Raw genomic sequence first — 10094 nt, forward strand, 5'->3', positions numbered from 1 at the left:
AGGTACTTAATGAGTTAGAAAAGTGAAAAGGTACAGCATCGTTTTCCGTTTGTTTTTCCTCTTTTCTGGTGGATGGTCCAGGCACTTCAATGATTTTCAGGTCTACAGGAGGATTTTTATTCTTGATCAAACTTGTATTTCAGCTTACCGAGATCCCTGCAAAGTACAAAATTTACTGTTAGTAATGTTATTAAAGTGATAGTTGTGAAATTTAAATAATTTCCTCAGCCTTGTGACGTTCCAAACCTGTTTGACTTTCTGTCTGTGGAAGCCAAAAGCAGATCTCAGGCATAATGCAACCCCAGTCACCGATCGCTGACACTGCATGAAACACAAGCAGAAAACAATTGTGTAAATCATTCATGAAACCATTCTTATGCACACTTGTCTAGTTCAATTCAATGCAACAATTTATGTAAAAATGGTTAAGCTCCAAAAATGTCCCAGAAAAGATTCTAAAAATAATCAATGAGTTCACAACTCATGTGTTATGGGTTGTGTTGCAAGTCTTCTAAAGCCTAATTGCTTTTTCCTATTTATTTATTTTTTTGTCGAAAAAGACTAAACTTGAAGTTATAATTCAGAGTTAAAATGTCTATAGCATTTTTTGTGAATCAAACCTGTGATATTATTTTTCTGAGTAACATGAATGAGATTTGAGATCATGAGAAAAGATTTTCAGAGAGTAACTGATTAAAAAACACAAGTACACAGTCAAACAATACAACTTCACACAGCTAAAGTTCATAGTAATAAAGTACTTGCATGTGGTGCAGGTAACTTACTGTAATTCAATGTTGCCACTGAAATGTTCAGATTATTTTAGAAATGTAATGGTTGTTCTGGGGAAACAAAAGAACAAAGATGATTATTCACAACATAATATTTATTGACCAGTAAATGGCTTTAAAATGGTATTTGAGAGAATGAGGGCACCTGTAGTAAGTAAAGTTAACGTTAGGCTAAACAAAAACAGAGCAAACTATAACCTGTTTTTGTTATTCATAACAAACGCCAAGAATCAGAGAATTTTCTAAATTAGTTAGGCTATATCAGCAATTTGAAGACACAGTTGTACAAAATATGTTGAATTGAATAACTAAATCAATCTAAGACAATAAGTCAATCATTTCCATTTGTTCATTAGATCAACGTAGTTAGCATCGCGGCTAAAACCTTCATACCAGATACTGTGTGTGCAATAAACGAGTGGTAAACACTGTAAAAACGTAGTAATGTATAATAAATTTAGTTTATATATGTGTGTGTTTAAATATATAGTGAGTAGACTCTGTATTTATATTTATTTGGCGAGTTTACAAACCTTGTAATGGAGAGCCGAATAAACGGCGGAAGCTTTGATGAGAGGAGCCGTTACTTAGTTTCCTGATGACGATCAGCTGAGCGTTGTTGCGCGCGAGCAGCGCGAGCATCACTGAAGCGACGACAGCAGACTGGGAATAGCAGCAGTTTCGTGACAGAATAATACTTTTCTCCTCCTGCTTCTTCTTCTTCATAATATTATTATTATTTAGTGTTGTTGTTTAAGGTTTAAATGACTTTATAAAATAGGCCTATACTAAATATATGTAATCTACCCAAGTGAAAAAGACTATAGTTACTGTTAAATGTATTAAAAATGCATTAAAGTATATTTGTATTGTAGGTCTACTAAAAACACACTCAAGTACATTTTTAATACATTTAATAGTACATCTTTTTCACCTGGGTATGTATACTGAATCAAACTTGCCTATAATAATAATAATAATAATAATAAAAATGCATTAAAGTAGGCTATATTTGTATTGTAGGTCTACTAAAAACACACTCAAGTACATTTTTAATACATTTAATAGTACGTCTTTTTCACCTGGGTATGTATACTGAATCAAACTTAAGTAGCCTATAATAATAATAATAATAATAATAGGATAATAATAATAATAATAATAGAATAATAATCTAATTCGGGCCTCACTGAACCATTGGGGTCCTCCAGATGCTGGCTTTAATATAAGAGATCTTCCAGGAACCACTTAAATGTTAAAAGATCTTCCAATAACCCTTTTATCACATTTAAGTTCCTCTATTTTCCCCCAAAGCACTTCGAGGTCTCATGGTAATGAAAAGGTGACTCCAGAACCTCTGAAGTAAATACAAAGTGCTTAAAGGATCCCATAAGTTCCAGCAAGAACCTCAAAGATTGTCAATGCTCCTCCAGTAACCCTACTATAGGAGAAAGAGCTCTGAGGCACCAAAATTAAGTTCCTTGAGTATCCAACAGGATACTTGAGGCTCCTTTAGTTTTTACAGTGTAGTTGCGAATGATGTATTATTCTTTTCTGTAGCCTATGTAGCCCTCAGTGTTTATTGACAGTTTAAAAATACAGACAAATATTGCCCCCCTTTAAATTTTAAACTAATGACAAAGTTCTTCTGACAATAATAGAATTCCTGTGACATTTCCTGATAATACTGTTGCGATATATTTTCAAAAGCGTGTTAAGCCGCTTGTCCACCAGCGTCTCAATTTCTGACGCGACGCCAAAGCCCATTCATTTCCTATGGAACTACGTCAGGCAGCAAAAACGCCCCCGCAAAGCATGATGGGTCGCGTCGCGTCGATTTGGTCAAAAAAAATTGGAAAAAAAACGCGGGGCAGCAGCCAATGGAAACTCGGCGGCGAGAATTTGTGTATGGCCGTTGCTATGGTTTCATATTTAAAGTATACACAAACCCCGGCCCCAAGCAGCGAAAACGTCACAGGCGTCGCGTCGGAACAAAAATTGATCGGACGCTGGTGGACAAGCGGCTTTATGTTTGTTAATCTTAGTTTCGCCAATAGAGGGCACCCTCAGCGTTACGCCAGGCCGTGGATGAGCCACTGGCGCGAGTAGAGTGAAAGAGCGCTCAGTACGGAATGAGTGAGCACTGGTGTACACGCAGCGGAGAGTGTTCCCAACATAACGTGTCTTTATTCTCTATTTTTCAGGTAGGCTGACCAAAATGAGTCATCTGTTAAGACATAACAGTATTATGTTCATAGTTTATATGTTCATCAACTGTAGTTTGTGCCAGTGCCACAGAGAAAAGATGTCGAACTTTAAGGTGGTTAAGATTGTTTGCACTTAATGGCGTATAGTAATAGTAAAAGATCGTATCTTTCAGTATGAGTGAAGATGGTGTAAGTGTGGAAAATACCACGATTGAGACGAAAATATGAGAATGACGGGCGATAAATTAAATCGATGTTTAAGAACCTGAATTAGACGTGTGTGGTGTTAAAAATACTGAAGCCAAAAAGCACACGTGAGGCAGCTGATCACCCCGCTCACGTGTTAATGTCATCCAACGTCTGTGCATGGGCCGCGATATTTTTTTTTTCCAGGATGGTAGGGGAAGGTACCGCCTTTTTCGGTTCTGATTGGCTAGAAGGGCTCTCCTCCGATTGGTTATTTGATTTGGCCGTGAAACGTCATCTCACGTTCATGGCAGGCTGTCGGCTAGTCTGTTTTGATTGTCTTTACAACAGAAGTAAATGAAGTCAATCCAACATAGCCTACTAAGAAAAGCGCTAGGTCTATATTTGTGTCTTCAGATTTATATTCCAAGTTCACAATTTCATAGCCTGTTTAGATCATGTTTAGATTAGTCTTAGCTGTTTGGGGGAATTTTGTGACGAACATGTGAACTTGCAGGGCTCTCAAGTTTTACCAAAAGCTTGGAGTGAGATCACATGCGGTTAGGGGAGGAGCCCTAATGGAGCCCCGCCCCAATATGTCCCCGCCCCCCAATTTGACCCATTGTTCATAATTAACCAGCCCAAATTGAAATTATAACAATTGGTAAATCTGATAAATGACAGAGCAATTCATCACATCCAATATACTCATTAATGTTATATTTCAAAATTACAAATAAGTTATACAAAAATATAACAAATTGCTCCAAACAGTTTGAAAAAACAAATCTTTTTGCATTTTGAATGTGTCTAGTCAAAATGGTATAATTATTTATTGTGTGGTGCATGGGACATTGTGAACAAATGACATATTAGAGTATTATTAAGGTGGGTGTGTGTGTGTGTGTGTGTGTGTGTGTGTGTGTGTGTGTACACAAGAGTACACACTCCAGCTTATGAAATGTGTTTTGTGTTTGAAAAATACAAATGCAATGGCAATGATTAATGTATGTTTTCACAGGATATAAAATATTACCCAGAGCACTCTGCTTTAATACATGTAGCCTTAATGTAACTAGAAAGACTATTAATACAGAATAATATATAATTTAAAATAAAATAAAATAAACTAATTTAAATGTATTTAAAATAAAATGAAGAAATACATCTTCATTCCTTCCCATACCCACTAACATTCCCTTAATTTAAGAAAACATAAGCTAGCCAAACTGAGCCAAAGCTTCTGGCCTGGTTGCAGAGTAGTTGTAGAGTTTTTGACTGCAACAATAATAATGTATACGATGGGCTATATATTAAATGTTCTAGCCTAAAAATGTTAGACGAGCTTTCTTCCAACTTACCTTCTCCATCACGACGTGTGTTCACGCGATGTTGTTGGTTACCTAGTAACGAACGTACGGTGGCCGAGAATGTTCCGTCAACTTCCGTGTGTTCGCGCATCTGTGTTGCCTTGTAACAAACGCAATCTGGCCGAGATACGTGCTGGCGGCAGGAAACTTCACTTTGTGTGCCTGCGCCTCGTATACAACGTTATATATAAAGCTCGCAGGACAACTTGGTTGACATTGCCTTTTCAGCGTGAGAAATACACGGTGTGGCGTGTGAGCGTGTGAACTGGTTGAATTGCGTGTGTCTCACGCCCAATGCGTGAGACTTGAGAGCCCTGGAACTTCGGAGTACAAATCTGACCAGCCTACGTTTCGTAAACTCGCCGTGGCCAGGCGCGCTGGAGGCTGTTTCATGCGAGGGTGGCTGAGGGTTGGGTTGGAAAATATGTGACGTCATTATGTTGTGGCTGACGACAAGACATTTCTCTGTACTGTATAGGCCTATGTGTTGTAGCCATTAAAGAAAACATTTTTAGTTTCATATAGGGATGCAACAATACCATTTTTTCAGAACCGATCCGATCCGATACCAAAAATTCTGAGTATCGGCCGATACCGATCCGTACCGATACCAGCGCAGTTTTTTTTTAATCAGGTAGAATTTCTATAACTCTGTGTTGAACTGATAATAAGAACTGAAAAAAAGAAAAAAAAAAAAATATATGATCATAATCTGACATAAATGCTATTATAAACTAGATTAGTGGATAATTCAACAATTAAATGTCTCATTGCTATTTTTGACACATTCATACTTTTGCTGGTTCGTTGTGGCAAGCGTTATGCGTGCGGTCGTGCGCCTGAGTGCGGCTATATTATGTAACCGCTTATTATCCTGTATAAAGCCTATTTAAGTAACTAAATTAATATAAAGGGGCGATTTGTCCACCGATGGCTTAAATGAGCAACTACTAGTCGACTAGAAAAAAAACTTTAGTCAGAGGTAGCCCTTATTCCACATATTTTCGAACCAGCAGGCCATTCTGGGTTGAGCGAGCGACCCTGCGGAATGAGGAATATTCAGAAATGCGCTCTCTGCTCACGAGCTCTGATCGGAACGAAGCATGACAAATTCAAACTTTATTTCATTTTCTCCGTAGCTTGAAAACCCACTACATTAGGCATAAGAGCGTTAGTTAGCTAGTCCATTTATTTATTTCTATTTCACGTTTTTAAGTACAATATTATGTTAGTCTACAGCCCCCCACCAGGGGTGCTGATGCTATGACGAGGGTGGCTGCAGCACCCCCCTTCCCGTGTTACAGGCTGTGGCTCTCAAGTACTGAACAGTTAGAGTACATAAGCATATTTAGACCTATGCATTGCCTGGGTTTAAGATGTATACAATACAATAAGCACTATTTTGCCCAGCTGTGTGCAGTGCACTATTCTAGACTAATGAAAACTAGTGATGCATCATCATGCTCAGCTTTGACTTAAGGTCCATTAAATAATATAAACAATTACACAGAGTGAACTAGGTATGGAAAGCAGTGAGACATACCTCTAACAAATAGGCTACAAGTTTTCCCAACCAGCAAATAGGCTTAGAACAGCAGCACAATTAACAGAACAGTCAACAGAGTTCATTAAGGCTCCTTTAGGTGACGAGAGATGTGTTGGTCCTAACTTGTATCCTGCCTGTTCAGCAGAAACTATTTAATAAAACTATTACGTCCAAATTATTACCAAAGTAAAGTCACAGGCATGAACATTTTTAATAGGCTATCACAGATGAATTAAACCGCAGTCAGCCAATTGTAGAAAATACACCACAGTATGATTCAAATATGACAGATTTTATTTATTGTGACCCTAACATTGCATAAGTGCTAGTAATAGACAATATTAGTGCATGTTAAACATACTAGTAATTATTGTGTTATTAGTAATTGTGTGTGTCAGAGTGAGTGTTTATTTCTTGTTGTGTTGGCTACCTAGGGACACACAAGTAGAGACACACTGGGCAAGGGAGTGTGGTGCTAGTCTTCTTGGCAGTGCACCACTCCCCTCTTTTACCTTCCCATAGTTGTGTTTCCTCCGGGCTCTTTTTGGAGGTCTACCATCTCTCTCTCTCATCTCAAAACTACCCCAAACTGCTAGGACTAATCTAAACACGATCTAAACATGCTATGAAAATGTAAACTTGAAATATAAATGTGATGGCACGCACTTATCACACTGTTTACTTACATAATTCACTTCTGTTGGCGGTAAAGATGACCAGAATAGACTAGCCGACAGCCTGCCATGAACGTGAGAGGACGTTTCACGGCCAAATCAAATAACCAATCGGAGGAGAGCCCTTCTAGCCAATCAGAGACGAAAAAGGCGGTACCATCCTGGGAAAGAAAATATCGCGCACGGGCCTATAATCACCCCGCTCACGTGTTAACATCATCCAACGACATTTAGTCAGCCATTAGCATCAATAAGAATTAGAGTCAGACTTCGTCTTAAGATGCTTTTATTATTAATTTAGTGAGAATGTGATGGTAATGCATCATTTAATACAGCAACAGATATTGGGTTAAGACCGGTTAAAGTCCGCGTGAGCCGGAAGTTGCAAACGACTTTTCTCCAGTGTTGTGACGTATTTCCCAGTGAAAAGGAATATTGAACAGAGGGCTGGGTTTTACTCTAGCGCTCCTCCTCTCCATCTCTCGCACATAGCAGACTAACCGTTTGAGGGGAGTGGTTAAGCGCTTCCCAACCCAAGCCGTCAAACCTACATCATCAGAGAAGGAACGCCATTCTAGACCGGAAGTAACTTTTCAGACTTTGATTAAAGATTACGACGGCAAACAATTTTTTTCTGTGTATTAACTTGCACAGATTAATTTTTCACCTCAAGACTAGTAATATGCGCTAACAAAGTAATTGACCCCTCCTTAGTTACTGTTGCTACGCCTGTCAAGCTTTTGCGCCTGGCACGTCTATTACAGTATGTATGCACCGGTTTGAGATATTCCTAAGGAGATAATTAGTCATTTTTGGCGAACAGGTGAAAGCTTGCCAGACCTCCCACGCCGAGTTACGGTTGCTAAGCCACGAATATGGCGGTTTTCGGGTGTGGCTTAGCGAAGGGTCAATTAGATCAATTTTGATTTCAGTTGGACTTTAAATGAACCGTATGTAAGAAATGTATTTCAACTAATCATAAAATGGCCCTGATATGTCACTAGACATTAAGAAATCATGTTCATTTCAAATACTTATATCACTGACAACAGTAGTCCGGCCAGGATATTGTCATTTAAAAGTGAAGTTGCAGCCCTCAACTGATGTTGATGTTGTCATGTTGTGTTTTGGCCTGATGCTCCACCCTCCAGCTATCTACCAATCACGAAGTCAGTAGTGTTTCGTCATCCGGGTTGCCAGCTCTGCTCTAGTTACCACAGCTGCAGCTACAAAGTGTCGCAATACCATACCATGAAATGTGCAAATAAAATCCAGAAATCAAATTTCGCATTTTTGTAAAATGGAAAAAAAGTTGTAGGCATATGTCAATTATTTGATTTTGAATTAAATAAGTATTGTATTTAAGGAAAGTTTGTATGTGAATATTTTTTCACCATTTATTTAAGAATTAAGAAGAAAGCATGTTTTTCAATTATGGGTTAAAAAAGGAAAAAGGAATGGACGCAAAAGTACACAGACCATGGAACATGAGGGACAAAGTCAAAATGAGGCTTGATTATTAAGCCCAAAGTGTAAATTGTAATCATGGAATTGTTTCTAAATGACTATTTGCACCTGGATAATTGCGAGTGATTGTAAGTGTGATGATCATCTGCTAAATGAGCAACAATGACCACAATTCACTCCTTCAGTCAGTGAAGCTCCCACAGCCGTTCATGAGAGTTTAAATGCTGGGAATATTCCCATCTTCCCACAGGAGAAGAAGCAAGCAGGAGGAATTACTCCAGGAGAAACTACTGACATACTATTGTAAAGATGGAGATTAAGGAAGAACCCTGCAGAATAAAAGATGAAGATACAGAGGAACAAATAGGTTGGTGTTTTCCTTCATTCTCTTTAATGACTGATGAGGAACATTTAGATGAAAACTGACATATAAAAATAACATATAAAACTAGATACTAGTAGACTCAGTAGTAAACTGGATTTGTGCGAAATTTAGATTTTGCTTTTTATTTTTGTTTCTCATTTATCCTTGTATTGAATTATGGGAATTGATTTTTTTTTTTTTTTTTTTTAGACCTGATGGAAGTGAATCAAGACAAACAGCATCAGTTTCAAAAACCTCAATATTTCACAAATGAAGATGGAAATGCAGTCGTTTCAAAGACTGAAGAGAATTTCACACAGAAACAAGCTGGAAAATCTGGAGTCAAAGGATCTTTCACCTGTTCTGAGTGTGGAAAGAGTTTAGTATATAAATCATATCTGAACAGACACATGATGATTCACACTGGAGAAAGGCCTTATACATGCACTCAGTGTGGAAAGAGTTTCATTCGCAAAGGAGACCTAAATATACACATGAGAGTTCACACTGGAGAAAAAACGTTCACATGCTCTCAGTGTGGAAAGAGTTTTGGTTACAAAAGCTCTCTCAATAAACATCTGCTCCGTCACTCTGTAGTGAGATCATTCAGCTGTGATCAGTGTGATAAAACATTTGTTGTGGAATCAAGCTTTAGAAGACACCTTACAACTCATACTGGTGTGAAGCCTCACTTTTGTTCTTTTTGTGGAAAGAGTTTTTCACAACTGCAAAGTTTAAAAGATCATGAGCGTCTTCATACTGGTGTGAGACCGTATATGTGCTCTGACTGTGGAAAGAGCTTTAATATATCCAGCAACTTAATAAAACACCAGAGAATTCATACTGGAGAGAAACCGTACAAGTGTTCACACTGTGGAAAGCAATTCAATCAGTCAGGACACCTGAAAGCTCATGAGAGAATTCATACTGGAGAGAAACCGCACCAGTGCTCTTCGTGTGGGAAGAGTTTCACTCAATCATCTAGTCTGCAGAGACATAAGAAAAATCGTTGCCGAAGGTGTCTAAGTGAGCAAACTTACATAACTTGTAAACTAATGAACCAGTAGTAAACATTTGTTGTGTTTGAAATTGTACAATATGCCATAGTGTGACATTTTAATTCCTTTCTATGTAAAGCATTTTGATTAACTGTTTTAATTCCCCTTGCTTTTATTTTGTTATTATTTTTATTCATTTCTACGTAAAGCACTTTAAATTGCCATAGTGTATGAAATGTGTTATAAAAATAAACTTGCCTAGCCTATTCTTTAGCCTATTTCTTTTGAAAAAAATGTTTCATCAATTTTTTTTCTATGTACATTTAAAGAAGCGATTCCTCTCATATTATGGACTCAAGCAAACACATCACTGAGAGAAGATGAAATTGATACTTGTTTTACAGCTGCTATCTATCTCTGAAATAAGGCTTAAGGTCTTTTAGGCTCTTACATTATATGGTTATGTTACATAATTTTGTCCAAAAAAAGTC

The 10094-nt window shown here is 37.8% G+C and overlaps 1 protein-coding gene across 2 annotated transcripts; it reads left to right on the forward strand.

The window, feature by feature from the left end:
• Positions 1–2751: 2751 nt before the first annotated feature.
• On the forward strand, positions 2752–9890 carry LOC308705220 (uncharacterized protein). 2 transcript variants are annotated; one of them, XR_014031893.1, is made up of 3 exons: positions 2752–2995; positions 8492–8608; positions 8816–9890. XR_014031893.1 is itself a non-coding variant. In XM_081390114.1 (2 exons), exons 1-2 carry the CDS (start codon positions 8551–8553, stop codon positions 9670–9672), a joined length of 915 nt encoding a protein of 304 aa, XP_081246240.1. In that variant the 5' UTR covers positions 8492–8550; the 3' UTR covers positions 9673–9867. The 2 variants fall into 2 exon arrangements, 1 of the variants encoding a protein (XP_081246240.1); XM_081390114.1 differs by lacking the exon at positions 2752–2995 and having other exon boundaries at positions 8816–9867.
• Positions 9891–10094: the final 204 nt, after the last annotated feature.

The sequence above is a fragment of the Scardinius erythrophthalmus genome (assembly GCF_964197995.2).
Source record: "Scardinius erythrophthalmus genome assembly, chromosome: 17".
NCBI lineage: Eukaryota > Metazoa > Chordata > Actinopteri > Cypriniformes > Leuciscidae > Scardinius > Scardinius erythrophthalmus.

What these genes read in the sequence shown, in the direction of transcription:
- LOC308705220 (XM_081390114.1), top strand. Translation starts at nt 8,551, where the DNA reads ATGGAGATTAAGGAAGAACCCTGCAGAATAAAAGATGAAGATACAGAG. An exon ending in AGATACAGAGGAACAAATAG is followed by an intron (nt 8,609 to 8,815) that starts GTTGGTGTTTTC and finishes TTTTTTTTTTAG; the next exon opens with ACCTGATGGAAGTGAATCAA.